General features: G+C 66.6%; 4 protein-coding genes across 5 annotated transcripts; 3 read left to right on the top strand and 1 right to left on the bottom strand.

The window, feature by feature from the left end:
- Nucleotides 1-1,542: 1,542 nt before the first annotated feature.
- On the bottom strand, nt 1,543-2,198 carry HSPB9 (heat shock protein family B (small) member 9). Its single transcript, XM_009978977.2, has one exon. It carries the CDS (start codon nt 2,155-2,157, stop codon nt 1,573-1,575), a length of 585 nt encoding a protein of 194 aa, XP_009977279.1. The 5' UTR covers nt 2,158-2,198; the 3' UTR covers nt 1,543-1,572.
- A 761-nt stretch (nt 2,199-2,959) lies between these two features.
- LOC147526901 (heat shock protein 30C-like) lies at nt 2,960-3,936 on the top strand. Its single transcript, XM_086626642.1, has 2 exons — nt 2,960-3,273; nt 3,326-3,936. Exons 1-2 carry the CDS (start codon nt 2,973-2,975, stop codon nt 3,934-3,936), a joined length of 912 nt encoding a protein of 303 aa, XP_086482768.1. The 5' UTR covers nt 2,960-2,972.
- A 1,111-nt stretch (nt 3,937-5,047) lies between these two features.
- KAT2A (lysine acetyltransferase 2A) lies at nt 5,048-10,899 on the top strand. Its single transcript, XM_086626435.1, has 18 exons — nt 5,048-5,275; nt 5,990-6,113; nt 6,204-6,349; nt 6,696-6,785; nt 6,929-7,110; nt 7,373-7,564; nt 7,710-7,816; nt 7,942-8,049; nt 8,145-8,281; nt 8,408-8,616; nt 8,691-8,817; nt 9,133-9,243; nt 9,320-9,463; nt 9,771-9,885; nt 9,999-10,035; nt 10,128-10,191; nt 10,355-10,439; nt 10,661-10,899. The coding sequence occupies exons 1-18, from the start codon at nt 5,048-5,050 to the stop codon at nt 10,852-10,854; spliced, it is 2,400 nt and encodes a 799-aa protein (XP_086482561.1). The 3' UTR covers nt 10,855-10,899.
- Nucleotides 10,900-12,333: 1,434 nt separating this feature from the next.
- Nucleotides 12,334-16,865, top strand: DHX58 (DExH-box helicase 58). 2 transcript variants are annotated; one of them, XM_086626386.1, is made up of 12 exons: nt 12,334-12,501; nt 12,595-12,796; nt 12,910-13,100; nt 13,332-13,448; nt 13,730-13,856; nt 13,944-14,126; nt 14,211-14,467; nt 14,589-14,738; nt 15,011-15,172; nt 15,498-15,688; nt 15,929-16,025; nt 16,271-16,865. In XM_086626386.1, exons 1-12 carry the CDS (start codon nt 12,334-12,336, stop codon nt 16,448-16,450), a joined length of 2,025 nt encoding a protein of 674 aa, XP_086482512.1. In that variant the 3' UTR covers nt 16,451-16,865. The 2 variants fall into 2 exon arrangements, with proteins under 2 accessions (XP_086482512.1, XP_086482511.1); XM_086626385.1 differs by having other exon boundaries at nt 13,944-14,467.
- The last annotated feature ends 2,181 nt before the right edge of the window (nt 16,866-19,046 follow it).

Here is a 19,046-nt window from a genome sequence, read left to right on the forward strand (position 1 = left end):
ACTGCGACATCCTCACGCCCTTGGGTGAGACCTGGAGTCAATATGGAAAATGGAGCATCCGTTTGCAGCTCTGCTGCTGGGCCAGCACGTGTGCGCTTGGGAGAGCGGGAAGATGGGGACGTGCCGTGGTTGAACCTGCTGCCTCTCCTCAGCCCTGCAGCTGCTGCGGCCCCGCGAGAGGCACCGCTACAGTCAGCTGGGACCGTCCCTGCGCTGGGCTTGCGGTGCTGCGGCTCTGGAAGCCCTGCTGGGGTCTGCATGTAAAATGGTGCAACAGCCTCGGCTCGTGGGCTTCATCCTCCATCCTAAGGTTTCCATCGGGAAGGGTCTGGGGTGGCTCAGTGACCGAGTTCCTGGTGTCGGGCTGGAGCAGGGGCTGCCCGTGGTGCGTGGGCTTCGCTCACCGGGTGCTGTGGGTGCTACTGGTTTCCATCCCCTGCGAGGGATCGCGGCTGCGCTCTCGCTGGTGCCCAGGTGGCGCGGGCTGGTGCTGCGCCTTTCCCAGGCAGCCAGAGGGACCTGTTGGAGAAGGGCTTCCCCAATCCCGACTCTGAACCATCCCGTGGACACAACGCGAGGTGCTGTTGCCATCTGCTGGCTTCTTCTACCTGGTTCCTGGCTGACGGGGCTTCATTTCTGGCTCCTTCCAGGGCTCTGGGACTCTGCGGAGGAGCCTGTGGTGCCCTGAGGGGGTCTCGCCGCTGGAGCATCTGCTGGTGGGCTGCGAGGGACCCAGTGGCGGGGCTGGCACCTGCTGCCGGCTGCAGAGGTGAGCGGCAGCGCTGCCCGGACCCAGGCCTCCTCGCTGCCAGCCATGGAGAAGGGCTGTCCGAGCCTGGAGCAGCTTTGGCACGAGCAGGTGTGCCTGCCCGCGCACCCACTGCCTGCCCAAGTACCTGCTGCCTGCCCATGTGCCCGCTGCCTGCCCGGGCCTGAGCATGGGTGTTTATGGTGGTTACGCAGTGCCTGGAGATGGGCTTCCCCTCCCTGCTGCTGGGATCCCCGCGAGGGCTCCAGCAGCCCCTTTCCAAGCTGCGTGTGGGGAAAGTGTGGCTGCAACGGGGGCACCCTACACCCAGCCAGGCCCCCAGCATGGTTGTCTTCCCCTTCAGTGGCATCGGCCAGGAAGTGAGGGGCTGCGAGGCTGATGCAGATGCTGACAGTGGCATGAGGAGGGAGTGAAGGCAGCGTGCCTGTGCGCTGGGAGAGCTGCCTCTGCTCCAGTACAGGTGAGCGGGGCTGCCCCTTCCACCTCACGCCCAACACCCACTCGCAGATCCCTTCCCTCCCTCTGGGTCAGTGTCAGCCCCGTGAAGCACCAAGAGAGGTTCTTCCCTCTGTGTGCATCCAGCTCCTCCGGCATCAGGAGCTGAGACCAGGGCCCACCCTCCCCATCAATCAACACCAAGAGAGCACAAGCAGGTTCTATGGAAAAGTATTTTTATTGGATACAAAAACATTCCAGTATAGTGAAAAAAATGACATCATTGTTGATGGAGCTTGTCTGGGCTAAAGCCCAAGACTTGCTGCTGTCTCCTCCGGTCCTGCCGTGGGCCATCGCTTCCCCTCCCGTTACGCCTGGGCTTTGTTGGTGGCTCCATCCTTGGGGGCTGGTCCAGGCTGTGGGGCTGCAGGGCTGACCTGGATGGGCACGTTGCGCTCCGGGGCGGCAGGCAGTGCCAGCCTGGGGGCCTCGATGCGCAGCTGCCCCTCCTTGGACAGGGAGCACGTCAGCGCCTCCGCATCCACCTCCTCGGGCACGTCCCACTCCCGCTTCAGCACCTCGTACTTGTAGGAGAAGGAGCCCTTCTCATCCGTGCTCTGCGTCTCCTTCTGCCCCACCAGCACCACCTTCCTGCCCACCACCTTTACTGACAGCTGCTCAGGGGTGAAGTTCTTGACATCCTGGCAGACGGAGAAGCCATCCCCGGAGCCCTGGGTCAGGGTGGTGCTGGTGCTCGGCGCTTGCTCCATGGTGGTGGCTCCTTGGCTGCTCAGGAGCTGCTCGAAGCTGCTCATGAACTGGCGAGCTTTCTCCATCTCCTGCTGCAGCTCGGTGAAGATGGTCTCTGCGTGTGGCCAGAGGGTCCGCACCGTGCCCAGCCGGGTGGCCAGGGAGCTGGAGGCGAATGGTGCGAGGTGCATTCGGCAAAGCATTGCTGCTGCTGGTGCTGCTGCTGCTGGTGCTGCTGGTGCTGCTGGTGGCTCTGTCTGTCCCCTCTCCAGTGGACTGGGAGCGATCTGCCCCAGTGCTGCTGCCCGCGGCTTTTATTTCCCTTCCCGGGGAGGTGTGGCCTCATCCTGCACATCACGTCATGCTCCAGAGAAGAGCTCAGCTCTTTCCAGCCTGTTCCAGCTCATTCTTGTTACTCATCCGCGAGGAGCGGCACCGCTCCCCGTGCCCGGCATACCTTCGCCCTGAGTCTCGCAGCTTTGCGCTCCCGGCTTATAATTAGCAGCATCACCTCAGCCTCGGAACGGGGCGCCTGAGCCACCCCTGCCAAAAATCTGTGGCCTTTCTACTTTCCGGGCAGGGAGTGGGGCCGGGTTCCCATCCTCCCTGCCTTTACCCCACCTCGCCTGTGGCCCATTTTTGCCCCCACCTCCAGGCAGGAGCCCCCCTGCCCCCCTCCCTGTTTGCAGGACCCTCAGCTGCCCAAGGGGGGACTCGAAGGTGAGTCCCAAAACCCGTCCCTGGGCCCCTCCCCAGGTGGGGTGCACAGGACAGGTGCTGGGGGGGCTGGGACAGGACGATGGGCGGCCCCCGGGAAGGAGGGGTCCTAGAAAGTGCGAGAGGCGTCTGGCAGCAGGTGACGTAGGAACACGTTGCTTTAGGGGTGGGACCGTCCCCGCGGCTGCCAAAGTGACGCGCTCCCGGTGTGGCACAACCCGGCTCTGCCGAGCCCCCAGTGCGGGGGCTGCGGGAAGGGCTTCGCTCGCCCCCCAGCCCGTGCTCCCGCGGCTGGTGCTGCATGACGGGGGCTCTGCAGAAACCCGAGCTCCCGGCCCTGACTGCAGCTCCCTATTTGCGGCGTGTGACTCGTCCCCAGAAGCAGGCGCTGCTATTTCGGTCGGTGGATAAGCAGCCTCTCAAAAATAGGCGATGGCTCTGGGAAGGTGCGTGGGGAGAGAGCGTTCTGGAAGGGGCACACCCCTGGGCAGGGGAGGATAAAACCCGCTGCTCCCCGGCCCCAGCCCAGCACCGCTCCAGCCCCTGCGCAGAGCTGAGCTGCAGCACTGGGAGCACGCACCGGGAGCACGCACCGGGAGCACGCACTGGGAGCACGCACCGGGAGCACACACCAGGAGCACGCACTGGGAGCAGAGATGCTTTGCCGCCTGCACTTCATGCCGCCCGCATCCAGCTCGCTGTTCCCGTGGCTGGGACCCGTCCGCACCCTCTGGCCACATCCAGGCACCCTCTTTGCTGAGCTGGAGCGAGAGCTGCGGCTGGAGATGGAGAGGGCTCGGGAGTTCATGAGCAGCTTCGAGCAGTTCATCAGCAGCGGGAGCAGCCCCAGCCGGATCGGCATCGCCGCGGAGCGAGCACCGAGCACCAGCACCGCCCTGACCCAGGGCTCCGGGGACGGCTTCTCCGTCTGCCAGGACGTGAAGGACTTCGCCCCTGAGCAGCTGTCGGTGAAGGTGGTGGGCAGGAAGGTGGTGCTGGTGGGGCAGAAGGAGACGCAGAGCACGGATGAGAAGGGCTCCTTCTCCTACAAGTACGAGGTGCTGAAGCGGGAGTGGGACGTGCCCGAGGAGGTGGATGCGGAGGCGCTGACGTGCTCCCTGTCCAAGGAGGGGCAGCTGCGCATCGAGGCCCCCAGGCTGGCACTGCCTGCCGCCCCGGAGCGCAACGTGCCCATCCAGATGGGGCCAGCGGTGGCACAGCCAACAGCCAGCACCGACGACGGGGCTGAGCGTGCCAAGGCGTGATGGGGAGCGGGACGGGGCCGGGCTGAGCCCGGCTTGCCAGGGCAGCTGCCGACTGCAGAGCGGGACCGCGCTGGGCACTGCGCGATGGCCCGGCGGGGGTTCCCTGCCCAAAACATGTAGCTTTTTTAATATGTAATAAATATTCCTGACTTTTATTTGCCTGGCTTCTGTGTTTGCTGGTCTTGCCCGGCCCCATGCTTTGCAACACTCCTGGCTGTGCCCATGCAGCGGGTGGCAGCCTGGCGATCCGGGCCGTGCTGGCACAGGGCACATCCCGGCACCCCCCCCTGCCCTGCACCAGGTTGGCTGCGGGGCTCCAGCACCCGCACGGTGCTGAGCATCGCCCCCCGCAGCCTTTGAGTGCCCGAACTCCATCTCTGGGATGGTACCAGCTCTCGGCCATGAGCCGTGCCAGCATCCTCCTCCGTGCCGTGCCCAGCCGAGCCGTGCCGAGCCGAGCCGTGCCCAGCCGAGACGTGCCGTGCCAAGCCGTGCCCAGCCAAGCCGTGCCAAGCCGAGCCGTGCCAAGCCGTGCCCAGCCGAACCGTGCCACCCCCCATATCGTTGCTGGCAACTTCCAGGCGCTGCCCGCTCCTTCCCGACCCCGCCTGCGACCAAGCCACGCCCCTCAGCGCCATAAATGGGCAGACGGGGGCGGAGCCACTCATCGATGCCCCTCGGGGAGGCGGGTACGGAGCGGGGAGGGGGCGTGGTCTCTCGCCATATTTGGCGGCGAAGGCGGGGCCAACGCTCCATATTTGGAGGCGGCTGCGGCGCGCGCTGTGCAGCGCCGAGCACCGCCGAACCGGGCACGGTACCGGTTACCGAAAGGGGAGTTCCCACGGGTAGGGATGGTTCCGAGCCGCCGGGATCGCCCCGGGAGGGGGGTCTCTGTGCGGTCGGTCCTTATCGGGCCCGGACCTCGACCATCGCTGGCCGGTTCACCCCGCCCGCAGCCCCGGGCGGGAGCGGAGCTCCCGCCCGGGGCTGCGGGCGGGATGAACCGGCCCCGGGAGCACCGGACATCCCCCCCCCCCACCGCAACGGACTACCGATCCCGGCGTGCCTGTCGCGCAGGCGCAGTGAGCGCGGAGCGCACGCCGGGGCCGGCATGGCGGAGCCGGAGGCCGCGCAACCGGGGCGGCCCCCGCCGGGCCCGGGAGCGACGGCGGGGAGCGGTGGGTCGGGAAGCGGAACGGTTGCGGGAGGAACCGGATCCAGCGATCCGGCGCGGCCCGGGTTGAGCCAGCAGCAGCGGGCGAGTCAGCGCAAGGCGCAGGTGCGGGGGTTCCCCCGCGGCAAGAAACTGGAGAAACTGGGGGTCTTCTCGGCCTGCAAGGTGGGCTGGAGCGGAGGCGGCACGGGAGGGGCGGTGCGTGGGTGCAGGAGGGGGCTGCAAGGACGTGCATGGGTGCAGGAGGAGGGTGCAAGGATGCGCATGGCCAGGGGATGCAGGAGGGGAGTGCTCGGCCGTGCATGGGTGCGGGAATGCCGGAGGGAGGGTGCAAGGATGTGCACGGGTTGTAGGAGGGGGGTGCTCGGCTGTGCATGGGTGCAGGAGGGGGGTGCAAGGACGTACATGGGTGCGGGAATGCCGGAGGGAGGGTGTAAGGGTGTGCACGGGTTGTAGGAGGGGGGTGCTCGGCTGTGCGTGGGTGCAGGAGAGGGGTGCAAGGACGTACATGGATGGGGGGGATGCAGGAGGGAAGGTGCAAGGATGTGCACGGGCAGGGGGCGCAGGAGGGGGGTGCTGGGCTGCACATGGGGTGCAGGAAGGAGATGTTGGGCTGTGCGTGGTTGGGGGGTGCAGGAAGAGGGTGCTGAGCAAGGCAAGGACATCCGTGGGCAGGGGGTGCAGGATCCTGGGATGCGTAAGAAAGTGTTGGGGTGCTGGGTCATGCAGAGTGGGTGCTGGGGTGGGTAAAGTGGGGTGGGTGGGACAGGTGGGGGAGGCTCTGTTGGTGGGGGAGTCGTTTGGCCGGAGCTGCAGCAGCCTTGGCACGAGGCAGCGCTTGGGCTGCTGCGCGACGGCCCCGCCTGTCCCTCGTCCCAGGCCAACGACGCCTGCAAGTGCAACGGCTGGAAGAACCCCAACCCTCCCACCGCCCCCCGCATGGACCTGCAGCAGCCGGTGACCAACCTGAGCGAGCCCTGCCGGAGCTGCAGCCACGCTCTCGGTAACGGCCCCCACGGGGTGCCGGGACCCCCCGGGGAGGGGGAGCGGTGCTGACCCCCCCGGCCTCACTGCGGCTTTGTCTCCACCACAGCGGACCACGTGTCCCACCTGGAGAACGTCTCGGAGGAGGAGATCAACCGGCTGCTGGGCATGGTGGTGGACGTGGAAAACCTCTTCATGTCGGTGCACAAGGAGGAGGACACGGACACCAAGCAGGTGTATTTCTACCTGTTCAAGGTGTGTCTGGGTCGGGCCCGTCTCATTGCCTTGCACACGGCGGGGGTCGCGCAGGGGTCCGTCGGCACCACGGGGACCCGGGGCTGCTGTCCTGCTGCTGCTCCTCTGCCCGCTCCGCTGGGAGCCGCGGTCTGCCGGGCTGGGAGCCGTCCCACCAGCCCAGCCGGGGACCTGAAACGCCGACCCTGGCCTTGAACTCCCCTGGGAGGGCGTTTTCCAGGGAAGAGGCAGGTGTGCTCTGCGGTGGACCCTGGCACCTTTGTGCCCATGTGAATCGGTGCAGCCCCGCTCGTGGCGTGCCTGGCTCTCGGGGCCTCAGTGACCGCGTCCGACGGTGTCTTCGCAGCTCCTGCGGAAGTGCATCCTGCAGATGAGCCAGCCTGTGGTCGAGGGGTCCCTGGGCAGCCCCCCCTTTGAGAAGCCAAACATTGAGCAGGTGAGGCTGCTGCCAGGCTCACGCGTTGCACTGGTGACTTGCCCTGTGTTTGCTGCTCTTGTGCGGTCACCCCCCTCTTCGGGGCAGCACTCAGGGTCTGGTGCAGCACCCGGTGCCCCTCCACCGCCCCGTCCATTCCCCAGGGAGTCCTGAACTTCGTCCAGTACAAGTTCAGCCACTTGCCGCCCAAGGAGCGGCAGACCATGTACGAGCTCTCCAAGATGTTCCTGCTCTGCCTCAACTACTGGAAGCTGGAGACGCCGTCCCAGTTCCGGCAGCGCTCGCAGAACGACGACGTGGCCACGTACAAGGTCAACTACACCAGGTGAGGGCGGGAGGGGTCCGAGCCGGCCAGCCCGGGGGTCTGCCCGCTGCTGCCGCCCCTGCGTGGGGCTGACCCCGGCTCCTGGCCTCTGAGCCCGCGTTGTTGGTCCGTTGGGAGAGCTGGCATCCAGTGGGGACACTGCTTCCAAATCGCAGCCTCCGTGCAAGGAGAGCCACCTGCTCTCCTCGTCCCTGCTTCCAGCACCCTTGTCCCAGGGGGGTGCGATGCTCTGGGGTCACCACAGCATGTTGTTGTCTCCCAGGTGGCTGTGCTACTGCCACGTGCCGCAGAGCTGCGACAGCCTTCCCCGCTACGAGACCACCCATGTCTTCGGGCGCAGCCTCCTCAAGTCCATCTTCACAGTCACCCGCCGGCAGCTGCTGGAGAAGTTCCGGGTGGAGAAGGACAAGCTGGTGCCGGAGAAGCGGACGCTGATCCTCACCCACTTCCCCAAGTAGGTGCCCGATGCGGGGATGGCTGCTGTGCTGCCACAGAGGCTCTCGTCCCGCAGGGCACCAGCACACCAGCGTGGCTGCTTGTGCTCCCCATGGTGTGTGGGGCTGTGTGTGCCCGCCATCCGACGTGCCGCTCCCTGCCAGGTTCCTGTCCATGCTGGAGGAGGAGATCTATGGTGAGAACTCTCCGATCTGGGAGGCTGATTTCACCGTGCCAGCTGCAGAGGGTGCCCAGCTGGTGTCTCGCCCAGGTATCTCAGGGGCTGTAGGATAAAGGACCGAGATGCGGGTGATCCTTGGCCCGTGGTGGTGGCTGGGCTGCCGCAGCGTGGTGGGCTGCTTTCTGGCAGTCACGGGCATCATTGGTCTTTTCCAGCCGCGGTCAGCACTGTCGCTGTGCCCACCACTCCGCTCTTCAGCAAGAAGCTCAGCAACAGCAGCTCTGCCACGAGCATGGACGCCGGCACCCCAGAGCCTCTGCCAGGTAGGGCCGGCGTGAGCCCAGCGCCGGGGGAGCTGGGACCTTCCTTGGTCCCTCCCGGCTCTGGGTGAGCTGCTCTGCTCCGCGCCGCTCCCCAGGGGAGAAGCGGAAGCTGCCCGAGAGCCTGACGCTGGAAGATGCCAAGCGGATCCGCGTCATGGGAGACATCCCCATGGAGCTGGTGAATGAGGTCATGCTGACCATCACGGACCCCGCTGCCATGCTGGGCCCCGAGGTACGGGGCGGGGGGCACTGAGGTGGCACTGGTGCTCTCCAGGGCCCGCAGAGCTGCTTTCCTGGTGTGCGGGAGTGCCCCCCACAGAGGGTGTGCTGGGGCCAGTGACACCCCCGTGCCCCCCAGACCAGCCTGCTGTCGGCAAACGCGGCGCGGGATGAGACGGCGCGGCTGGAGGAGCGCCGCGGCATCATCGAGTTCCACGTCATCGGCAACTCGCTCTCGCAGAAGTCCAACAAGAAGATCCTGATGTGGCTGGTGGGGTTGCAGAACGTCTTCTCGCACCAGCTGCCCCGCATGCCCAAGGAGTACATCACTCGCCTCGTCTTCGACCCGTGCGTGGCTGGGGGGCGCAGGGGGGGTTGGCATGGGGGGGGTCCCATCTCATCCTCGGCCGTGCTGCCCACAGGAAGCACAAGACCTTGGCGCTGATCAAGGACGGCCGTGTGATCGGGGGGATCTGCTTCCGCATGTTCCCCACCCAGGGCTTCACGGAGATCGTTTTCTGCGCCGTCACGTCCAACGAGCAAGTGAAGGTGAGAGCGGGGAGGCGGGTGGTGGGCACGGCACAGCACGGGGGTCCCCAGCAGCCCAGCATGGTGGCTACAGGGTGGGGAGGAGCGGGGTGGTGGGTGAGGGCCGCAGGGGCAGGATGGTCTTGCTGTAGCTGGCACAGCGTGGGAGTGTCCCAGCCCCTGGGGTCTCCAGACCCGCTGGGCACTGGCCTGCCCTGGGTGGCAATGGTTGCTCTGGGACGTCTGTGTCCGTGGGTGGGAGGCAGCCGCGCGTCCTGTGCGACTCGGGCTGCCAGGGGGGCACGGGGGGGTCCCGCTCTCATGGCAGCTCCCCAGGGCTATGGGACGCACCTGATGAACCACCTGAAGGAGTACCACATCAAGCACAACATCCTCTACTTCCTCACCTACGCGGACGAGTACGCCATCGGCTACTTCAAGAAGCAGGTGGGCTCCTTCCCCCGGGGTGGCTCCCCTCGGCCCTCCTGCCCCCACCCCCTGCCACCTGCCCCCTCCCTCCTAGGGCTTTTCCAAGGACATCAAGGTGCCCAAGAGCCGCTACCTGGGCTACATCAAGGACTACGAGGGGGCGACCCTGATGGAGTGTGAGCTGAACCCCCGCATCCCCTACACTGAGCTCTCCCACATCATCAAGAAGCAGAAGGAGGTGTGTCCGCGGGCACTGCCAGGCGCTGCCTGCTCAGGCCCTTGCCAGCTGCTCTGGAAGGCAGGGGAGGGATGTGGGGAGGTGTCAGCCCTTGGGAAGTGTCCCCTGGCCCTCCCCTGGGAGCAGACTCGTGGGATGGAGATCAGACTCTGCCACAGTGTTTATGGTGGTTGGGGTCAGCTCCAGCTCTAGGTGGTGGGTGCAGCCGGTGCTCTGGGCCGGTGGGGTCCTGTGTCACTGTTTGGGTCCCTGGAGCATCCTGTGGTCCCAGTTCACCTCCTCCCTTCCACCCCACTTCCCATTGCAGATCATCAAGAAGCTGATCGAGCGGAAGCAGGCGCAGATCCGCAAGGTCTACCCTGGCCTGACCTGCTTCAAGGAGGGCGTGCGGCAGATCCCCATCGAGAGCGTCCCCGGCATCCGTGAGTCCCGCCAGCGTCTGCCGGGCAGAGAGGGGCTGTGTGGCAGGAGGGTTCTATCCTCCTTCACCCATGGGTGTGGGGCAGGTGTGGTGACGTTGACCCTTAATTTCCAGGAGAAACGGGGTGGAAACCACTGGGGAAGGAGAAGGGGTGAGTGCTGGGCTGGGCTGGGGCCGGGGGGAGTGCTGGGCTGGGGAGGGGCTGCCCGCCCTGGGCTGACGGGCACTGGTTTTGTCCTGCAGAAAAGAGCTGAAGGATCCGGACCAGCTCTACAACACCCTGAAGAACCTCCTGGCCCAGATCAAGGTGTGGGCAGGAGGGGACCCTCCGCTCCGGGGTGCCCGTCCCCCTGACAGCCCTCGCAGCTGCCTCTCCTGGGGCAGGCTGGCCTGGGCTCTGCCCGCGGGGGCAGGTGGGGTGTCCTGCTGCCCTTACTCACTGCTGTAACCTGCCCCCCATCCTCCCCCAGACCCACCCCAGTGCGTGGCCCTTCATGGAGCCCGTGAAGAAGTCGGAGGCGCCAGACTACTACGAAATCATCCGCTTCCCCATCGGTAGGTGTCTGCGCTTGGGGCAGGATGGTGGACGGTGGGCCGCAGACCCCTGTCCAGAGGCTCTGTGCTGGGGAGTGGGTGTCATGGATGGGGGTGATGGGGTGCTGGGAGCCCTGCGACAGTCCAGAAGAGAGGGACGAGTTGGGACCCTTGGTTGGTGTCCGGCTCCATGGCTGGGGGGCGCAGAGGTCTGGGGGGACCTGACCCTTCCCCATCCTCAGACCTGAAGACCATGACCGAGCGCCTGAAGAACCGCTACTACGTCACCAAGAAGCTGTTCATCGCCGACCTGCAGCGCATCATCACCAACTGCCGCGAGTACAACCCGCCCGACAGCGACTACTGCAAGTGCGCCAACACCCTGGAGAAGTTCTTCTACTTCAAGCTCAAGGAGGGGGGGCTCATCGACAAGTAGGGGAGCCGGCCTGGGCCCACCTTGGCCACCGGCCCCCCCGGGAGGGACAGGGCTGCCCGTGGGACTTGGCCCCGCTCCGTGGGCAGGGGCTGCGGGAGGGTTTGTTGTGCTGAGCAGTCTGGGGGAGCTGGGTCTTCCCCTGGGGGGGCGAGGGGAGCAGGGAGGCTGGAGCCGCTGCCTTGGGATGTGCCAGGGGCAGGGGCAGTGCTGAGTTCCTGCCCCTCCCTGGGGGCTGGGAGCCCCCCCCCACCCCGGCACCACCTCTTCCCTCCTCCCCAGGGTCGTGCCTTGTGCCCCGGTGCCGCCACAGGGCAGGGACACACAAGTGCTTTGGTTTTCTGCTTCCGTCCACGCTCGGGCAGCCCCTGCCCGTCTACTTGAATGTACGGCCGGGCTCAGCCCTGCTGCCCGGGCTGCGCGCAGGGGTGCTGCTCCTGGCACAGGGTCCTGCTGCGAGGGGTGCTCTGCCCCTGCACCCCCCAGCTCCGCCTGCCTCTGCCAGCTCTTCCCTCCTGGGGTGGACAGGTCTGCCCCCAGCCCTACCTCTGCCTGGGCAGGGGCACAGCCACCGTCCCCCCCTGTGTTCCTGCCTGCCCCGGCTGCCCCTCGCTTGGCCGGGAGCAGTGGGCACTGGGCTGCCCTGGCTGCCCCACCAGCTCCCAGGGCAAGGGGGGAATGCCTGGTACTGTACTGGTGTCTGCTCCCACTGCTTTGTGCCACCTGGGAGCCTCTGCCCCTGGGTCTGGGGGTTGGCTCCTGCCTGCATTCCCCCTTGCAGCCCCCTCCTTGCTCCTCGCCGGCCCTGTTCCCCCGCCACCTCCTTGGCCCTGGGTCTGACCCAGCATTGGCTTGTGCCCTGCCTTGCTTGGTTGCCTGCAGCCTTCCCCTCCGTGCTGGTGATGCTCCGTGGCTCACTGGCCTTGCTGGGATGGGACCAGCCCTTTCTTGCCACCCATTCCACCTGAACGTTAGTTTGTTTGTTGTTGTTTTTTTTTTTTTAAAATAAATGTCCTTGTGCAGACTCAGCTGCATCCTTCAGTCTGGCCCTGCAGCGCGACCAGGGGGTTTGGCAGCCTGGGGTGCTCGGGGCGGGTATTTGGGGGCAGGAGGGACAGGAGCAGCCCAGGGCCGAGGAGTGGGGGCCGGTTGGGGTATGGGGGACCTGTGCTGGGGCGGCTGCAGGAGCTCGCTCAGTTTCGGTTTCTGTCCCTGGCTGGGGCTCCCTGGGGGGGGTCCCAGGGCACTGCGGGCCGGGCACGTGCCACAGGCGAAGGACGGCGGCGGGGGTGCGGGCAGCACGGCTCAGCCCGGCTCAGCCCCACTCGGTTCACCCCCAGCCTGGCTCAGCCCGGCCCCGCTGCCCACCCGGTCCCGGCAGCACGGCCGGCGGGGCCCCCCCTTGCTGGGGCTCCAGCAGGACGCGCCGCCCCGAGTTTTGTTTCGTTTCCCGGCTGAGACCGGCGGCGGCGGCGGAGCGGGATGGAGCTGCGGGGGTACCAGCGCGAGGCGGTGGCCCCGGCCCTGCGCGGCTACAACAGCATCGTCTGGCTGCCCACGGGTGCCGGCAAGACCCGCGCCGCCGTGCACGTCTGCCGGCAGCACCTGGAGAGCCGGCGGGGCGGCAGGGTGGCCGTGCTGGTCAACAAGGTGCCCCCCGTGTCCTGCCCGGTGTAACGGGGCACGCGCGGGCTGCGGGGTGGTGGTCCTGGGCAGGGGCTGAGCAGGGTCTCGCGGGCACAGGTGCACTTGGTGGAGCAGCATGCCAAGAAGGAGTTCCACGTGCTGCAGCAGGACTTCAGAGTGACGGCCATCAGCGGCGACAGCAGCCTCAAGTCCTTCTTCGCCGACCTGGTGAAGCGGAGCGACGTCGTCATCTGCACGGCCCAGATCCTGCAGAACGCGCTGGTCAGCGAGGAGGACAACATGCACGTGGAGCTGACGGGTGGGTGCGGGACCCCCAGCACCGCTCTCCCCACGGCTGGGCTGGGGTGGGATGGCCTCGGCCAAGCCCCCGCCAGCGCGGCTCACTCCGCTCCCCTCCCTTGCCCGGCGCAGATTTCTCGCTGCTGGTGATAGACGAGTGCCACCACACGCACAAGGAAGCCGTCTACAACAAAATCATGCTGAGTTACCTCCAGCGCAAGCTCAGCGGGCAGCAGCACCTGCCACAGGTCCTGGGCCTGACGGCGTCCCCTGGCACTGGGGGGGCAACATCCTTTGAAGGGGCTGTGGAGCACATCCTGCAGGTGGGTCCTGTGCCACCCGTCCTGCACTGAGACTGGCCCCAGAGCAGCTTCCTTTGGGCCGTGGCAGGGTGTCCCTTGGGGTGGGCATTGCTACCCCTCTGTGCAGGTGCTGGGCAGCTGGGCGGCTTGGGGGAGACATCCCCAAAGTCACCAGGGTGCCAGCGAGCACCACGCACCACGTCACCCTGGTCTGCCGGGCTCAGGGCTGGAAGCACGGTCTTGCCTTCTCAGATCTGTGCCAACCTGGACACCGAGAAGATCACGTCGGCGCAGGAGGAGCTGCAGCACCTGCAGAGCCACGTCCCCCAGCCCCGGAAGCAGTACGACCTGTGCCAGGAGAGAGCGCAGGTGAGGGGCAGCCGGTCGGAGCCACACGGCTGTGGGCTGGGTGGAAGGTGAGACCCCCGGGCCCGGCTGAGGGGGGGTCCGTGTCCCTCCATCCGCTTGGCGCAGTCCAGAGCGAGGAATCGGTTGGCTCAGAGCTTTGGTGCAGGGGGATCCCACAACCGTCCCGGTCCTGCCCTACAAACAGCCCCTAGTTCTGGGCCAGGCACTGCGGGCTCTGCCACCGAGGCTGTCCGGAACGGTGACCCCAACTCCTCGGGTCCTGAGCCCCTCTCTGCTCCCAGGACCCCTTTGGTGAGCGGCTGAAGAAGGTGATGGAGCGGATCCAGCAGTACATGGAGATGCCCAGCCTGCCGCAGAACTTCGGCACCCAGATTTACGAGCAGCGCATCATGGAGCTGGAGAAGAGAGGTGAGGAGGCAGCGGGGCAGGTGCGGCGGGCACAGCTGGCAGCCGTGGGGCCAGGCTGTGACCGTGGCGTGCCCCGGCTCTCGCCAGCGGCAGAGACCTTTTGTCGCAAGACGCGGGTGTGCGCGCTGCATCTGCGCAAGTACAACGATGCTTTGCTGATCAACGACACGGTGCGGATGATCGACGCCTTCCAGTGCCTCCAGCAGTTCTACACCACTGAGAGGGACACGAGGGACCCCACCGAGCAGTTCCTCACCGCCACGTTTGAGGGTAATGGAGGGGCCTGGAGGGGGGGTGGTGCTGGCTGCATTTGGCAGGTGGGGACCCCCCGTGACACCCCGCTCACCTGCGCAGAGAACAGGACGAGCTTGCAGGCGCTGGCTGGGGACCAACGCTACGAGAACCCCAGGCTGGAAAAGCTGGAGGAGATCCTGCGGGAGCACTTCCAGCCCCTGGGTGCTTCTCGCGGCATCGTCTTCACCAAGACCCGGCAGAGCGCCCACAGCCTGCTCGGCTGGCTGCAGGGCACGGCCACGCTCTGCGGGCAGCACGTCAGGGCTGCCGTCCTCACCGGCGCCGGCTACAGCAACCAGACCAGGCACATGACGCAGGTGATGGAGGGTGGGAAGGAGCTGGACTATCCCTCTCCGCACACTTGGCGGGTGCTGAGGGTGCTGCCCGGGGCTCGGAGCCCTACGCAGCTGCGGAAGCGTCACCCCCCTCTCCCTCCAGAACGAGCAGCAGGATGTGATCAAGCTGTTCCGCGAGGGAGCCCTCAACCTGCTCTTCTCCACCAGCGTGGCCGAGGAGGGCCTGGATATCCCCGAGTGCAACATCGTGGTCCGCTACGGGCTGATGACCAACGAGATCGCCATGATGCAGGTAGATGCCCAGGCTCCCTCTGGCTGCTCTGCCTGGGGGAGGCCACCTGCCAGGACACCCCAAAGCCACGGGGGTGGGACACGGGACTCTCGCATCCCATGCCCACTGGCAGCTCCCTGGGGATGAGCCCAGCCCCTGGCAGAGCATCTCCTTGGTGAGGCACAGAGGAGTGCAGACAGTGGATCCATCCTGGTGGGGTGGCACGGGGAGGCAGGGGGGGGTCAGCCATGTCCCTCCTCTGCTGACCGCAGTGTTTGGCCCTCCTGCTGCAGGCTCGGGGCCGTGCCCGTGCCAAGAACAGTGTCTACTCCGTCCTCGCCAAAGCCAACAGCAGAGAGGTCTCCCGTGAGCTGCTCAACGAGGACCTGGTGGAGCTCATGGAGAGGGCGATCAGAGCGGTGCAAGCCATGCCAGAGCGGGAGTACCGCCTCAAGGTGAGCGCTGGGCGCTGCCCTGAGCACCAGGAGGGCCAGGCAGCTCCTGCCTGTGTCTGCTGCTTGGGCACAGCCCTCTGTGTCCTGGCTTTGGCTGCCTGCTCTCCCCGTGGGCAGCACCGGCTCCTGGGAGGGGGCAGCATCAGGTGCACGGGGCAGTGCATGCCCATCCTGCCCTGCCCACCCTGCTGTGCGCATCCTGCTCTCTGGCACAGTGCACCTCTCCAAGGCCGTGTGTCTCGCCACGTGTGCTGTCTGTCTGTGCCCGTTGCCCTGTGCTGACCCCCATCGTCCCTGCTGCCCTGCCTCCCCCTGCCCTCCGCAGATCGCGGAGCTGCAGCGCGTGGCCGTTGCCAGCTGGCTCATGAAGGAGGCCAGGATCAGCGAGAGGCGGCAGCTGCACGACCCGGATGCTGTTTATCTCTACTGCGTCAACTGCAACACGGCAGTGTGCCGCGGCAGCGACATCCGCACCGTGGAGGGCATGCACCACGTCAACATCAACCCCAACTTCGGGTAGGAGCTGGGCGCTGGCAGGGGTGCGCGGGCAGAGCCCGGCTACCAGGCTTTGCTTGCACGAGCTGCCACGCTCTCTGCCCAGGACGGGCAGGGGGTGGCAGCTGCCGGCCCTTTCTTGCGCACACAGGTTCAGGGAGGTGGTGGGGGCTCTGTGGGACTGGGCGACGATGGTCACACACCCCAGTTCCTGTCGCTGGACCATCGTCCTTACAGCGTCCTTCGGCCCCTTCCTTGCAGGTTGTACTACAGAGTTTCCTCCGGGAAAATACAGTTCCAGCGGATGTTCAAGGACTGGGAGCCCGGCTGCCGCATAGCGTGCAGCGAGTGCAGCCAGGTGAGCGCGGGACGGCCCGGGCCTCGTGCCCCAGCTCCTGGCTGAGGGACGGAGCCATACCTCCCTTCAGCACATGCCCGTGGGACGTGTGTGCTGCACATGCGCGACATGGACGTGGGCAGCTCTCTCCAAAGGGGGACATACCCTGGGAGCAAGGAGCTGCCTCCATGCCAGGTGTGCGCAGCCCTGCAGCCGGGGATGCTGCGCTATGGGGTGCGTGACTGTCGCCTCCCTGCCCACATCAGGACTGGGGAATGGAGATGATCTACCGGCAGGTGAAGCTGCCTATCCTCTGCATCAAAAACTTCATAGTGCAGACGCCGGCTGAGAAGAGGAGGTACAAGAAGTGGAGCGCCGTGACGTTCCCAGTCAAGGAGTTTGACTACCTGGAGTACTGCTCCAGCACCCACAGCCAGTCCTTCTAGCGTCGGCTCTGCTCGGAACAGACTATTCCCAGGCCCTCTGCTGGGGCAATGGGAGCCTTCCCATCAAACTTGGCATGGGACCCTCCCTGTAGGCCCACGTGGACAGAGAGCCACAGCTTGCTCCTTTTCTCCTCGCTGGACGGAGCTGCTGCAGCACATCCCTTGCCAGAGCCCATGACTGCAGGAGGAGGCTTTGCTGTGCCCGCGCAGAAGGGACAAGACACTGGGATGGGAAAGCGCTTCCCTGTCCACAGCTGCACCTCCTGTCCCCCAGCACTGCCATTTCCATGGCCAGTCCACCGCCCTGCCAGCTGAACCAGCTGTTTCACATGGGCCCAGGACATGGCCCAGTGTTCCTCTGGCAGCCTCCGTTCTGCTTTGTGAAGGTGATTGTCCTCCATAAAAACGTGCGTGTGCGCCGGGAACGAGGGAAGTGTTGGCAGTTTCATTCATCACGAGGGCTCGCTGCGCGCGGGCAGGATCGATGCCGGGCAGCCCTCGCACTGGAGCCGGACCACTCTGTGACCTGCTGGAGAGTCAGACCCCAGCACGGGCCACGCTGGCTGCGCAGGGACCCCTACGGAGGAACCCCCGAATGGCCAGAGCGAGTTGTTTGTGTGGGGCTGCCCCAGTCGTACCCCTCCCCGCGGACAGGGGCCTGAGCGACCCACCTCATCCACTCGCCCGAGACCAGAAGGAGCTTCAGCCCCTCCAGGGCAGCTCAGCCCCCCGGGAACGCAGCCGGGGCTGCGGGTGGATTTAACCTCCTGGCAGAAAGGAAAGAGCTGCGGAGGCTGAACCGGGGCGTCCCGCACGGTGCGGCGGGAGCGGCGCTGCCTCGGGATGGGGGTCCTGTGTCCCGGCCCCGGCCCCGCCAGCTCCGGCTGTCCCCGCGGGGCTCTGCGGTCCCAGCGGGGGTCTCCCCGGGCAGCCGGCCTGGCCGGGCCGGGGAGGCTGAGGGAGCCGCAGGGGCTTGCAGCAGGACAAATCCTGGGCGGGGGGGGTTCGGTGCCGGGCGCTCGGGGTCCCCGCGGCCGGGCCGGGATGCTGCAGCATCCCGGGTCCCTCCCGGCTGCTCTCCCGACGACGGTCGCTAGAGGGAAGCGCCGGCCCGGCCCGGCCGCGGGATGAGGGCGATGCGCGGGGAGGCCCGGGGCCCCGGGCCGGTGCCCGGCGGGCGGCGGGGGGGCTGCGGCGCTCGCACCCGCCGCTCCGTGCGTGCCCCTTGCCCGCGGAATCCGGCCACGCGTGGCCGTGCCGGCCCGGGGACGTCCCGCTCCGGTAAGCAGCGCGGTCGCTCGGCGGGTGACGGGTCGCTCCGGACGCCCCGAGGGATGCGGGGGGCGGCGGGGGGGCCGCGGTCCGTCCGTGCTCCCAGCCCGGTCCTGCTGGGCACGAGGCTTTTCCACCGGGCACCGATGGCTGTGGGCGCAGGCGGGGGCACCTGGATGCCCGAGGGGGATCTCGGCCCGAAACCCGGCCCCTCTCCGGGCGGCCACCCCCGGGAACGCGGGACCCCGCGCTGCAGCCGTCGGGGCTCCTCGCCGGCGGTTACCTCCAGCAAGGACGGGGTGCTCGGGGCGAGCGGGGGGTCCCGCCTGACTTTGAAGGCCTCGGCTTCTGCCGTAATGAGGCATAGCCCAGTTTCAGGTGGAGTTAGCCCCGGGGGAAACATGAAACCGAACTCCTGTTCATCAGAAACTGGGTAATGAGGCCGTTTGAGTTATTTGTAGCTCTCCGTGGGCTGGAATGGCCTCTCCTACGTCTCCCCAGGCAGAATCCCTCCTGCAGGGACCCCACATCGTTTTGCTAAGCTCAAATTGCCCTGATTTGTGCTCGGAGAATCCAGGCTGTGAGTTAACCTGATGGGTGCCTGCAGCACCGGGTGGCAGGACCTCTCACCAGCCCAGATGGATCTGTTGTCTATTTTGGTGCCCAAAACCAGAATTTCTGCAACATTGATACAAACGTCCATTTTTAAGGGGGTGTATCTGGCCCCGCGGGATATAGGGCCAGGACAGCATTGCTCTGTGGGACTCTGTGGCTTTTGCAAGTGGGTCTGCATCCAGCCTCTGCTCGTTCCTCCCTGTGCATCCCTGCTTTAACGCCAGCCCCATCTGGCTTCTTCTCCGGGGGCTCGGTCACCTTGGGCCTGGCGGCAGGGAGCAGCTGAGCTGCAGTGATCGGTGCTGCGACCTTGGCCAGTGTCCTTCCGAGCCGGCATCCTTCAGAGCCAGCATTCTTTGGATCTGGTGTCCTTCAGAGCTGGCCTTGCATGACTGAGACCCAGGCTGCCTGCGGCTGCGGGGACGCACATCCCTGTGACCCTGTTAATCCGCCCTGGCTGTCACGGGCAGCCTCCTCCGACTGTGCTGCCCCTGCGTCCCCCAGCCCGGGGCAGGAACAGCGGCTGCTCCCTCTGATCAGCCATTCAGGTCACTCCTGCATCAGTCGGGTCTGGAGCGCTCTGAGAAATCAGCTTCGGAGCCACAGGGACTCAGGCAAAGGGGTTTCCCACCTGCTCTTCTGCGGGTGAGCTTTCTGCAGGCTGCCAGGCCAGGGCGGGCGTGGGAATGGGCACAGCCCCGAGGCACCT

The sequence above is a fragment of the Tauraco erythrolophus genome, chromosome 25 (assembly GCF_009769465.1).
Source record: "Tauraco erythrolophus isolate bTauEry1 chromosome 25, bTauEry1.pri, whole genome shotgun sequence".
In the NCBI taxonomy this organism is placed as follows: domain Eukaryota; kingdom Metazoa; phylum Chordata; class Aves; order Musophagiformes; family Musophagidae; genus Tauraco; species Tauraco erythrolophus.

Excerpts from the sequence above, each read along its gene's own strand:
- DHX58 (XM_086626385.1), top strand. The coding sequence starts at position 12,334 with ATGGAGCTGCGGGGGTACCAGCGCGAGGCGGTGGCCCCGGCCCTGCGC. Across the intron at positions 14,739-15,010 it reads ACGAGATCGCCATGATGCAG|GCTCGGGGCCGTGCCCGTGC; the intron begins GTAGATGCCCAG and ends CTCCTGCTGCAG. Across the intron at positions 15,689-15,928 it reads AACATCAACCCCAACTTCGG|GTTGTACTACAGAGTTTCCT; the intron begins GTAGGAGCTGGG and ends CCTTCCTTGCAG.
- LOC147526901 (XM_086626642.1), top strand. The coding sequence starts at position 2,973 with ATGACGGGGGCTCTGCAGAAACCCGAGCTCCCGGCCCTGACTGCAGCT. Across the intron at positions 3,274-3,325 it reads GGAGCACGCACCGGGAGCAC|AGATGCTTTGCCGCCTGCAC; the intron begins GCACTGGGAGCA and ends CACTGGGAGCAG.
- HSPB9 (XM_009978977.2), bottom strand. The coding sequence starts at position 2,157 with ATGCTTTGCCGAATGCACCTCGCACCATTCGCCTCCAGCTCCCTGGCC.
- KAT2A (XM_086626435.1), top strand. The coding sequence starts at position 5,048 with ATGGCGGAGCCGGAGGCCGCGCAACCGGGGCGGCCCCCGCCGGGCCCG. Across the intron at positions 8,282-8,407 it reads CTGCCATGCTGGGCCCCGAG|ACCAGCCTGCTGTCGGCAAA; the intron begins GTACGGGGCGGG and ends CGTGCCCCCCAG. Across the intron at positions 10,440-10,660 it reads AATCATCCGCTTCCCCATCG|ACCTGAAGACCATGACCGAG; the intron begins GTAGGTGTCTGC and ends CCCCATCCTCAG.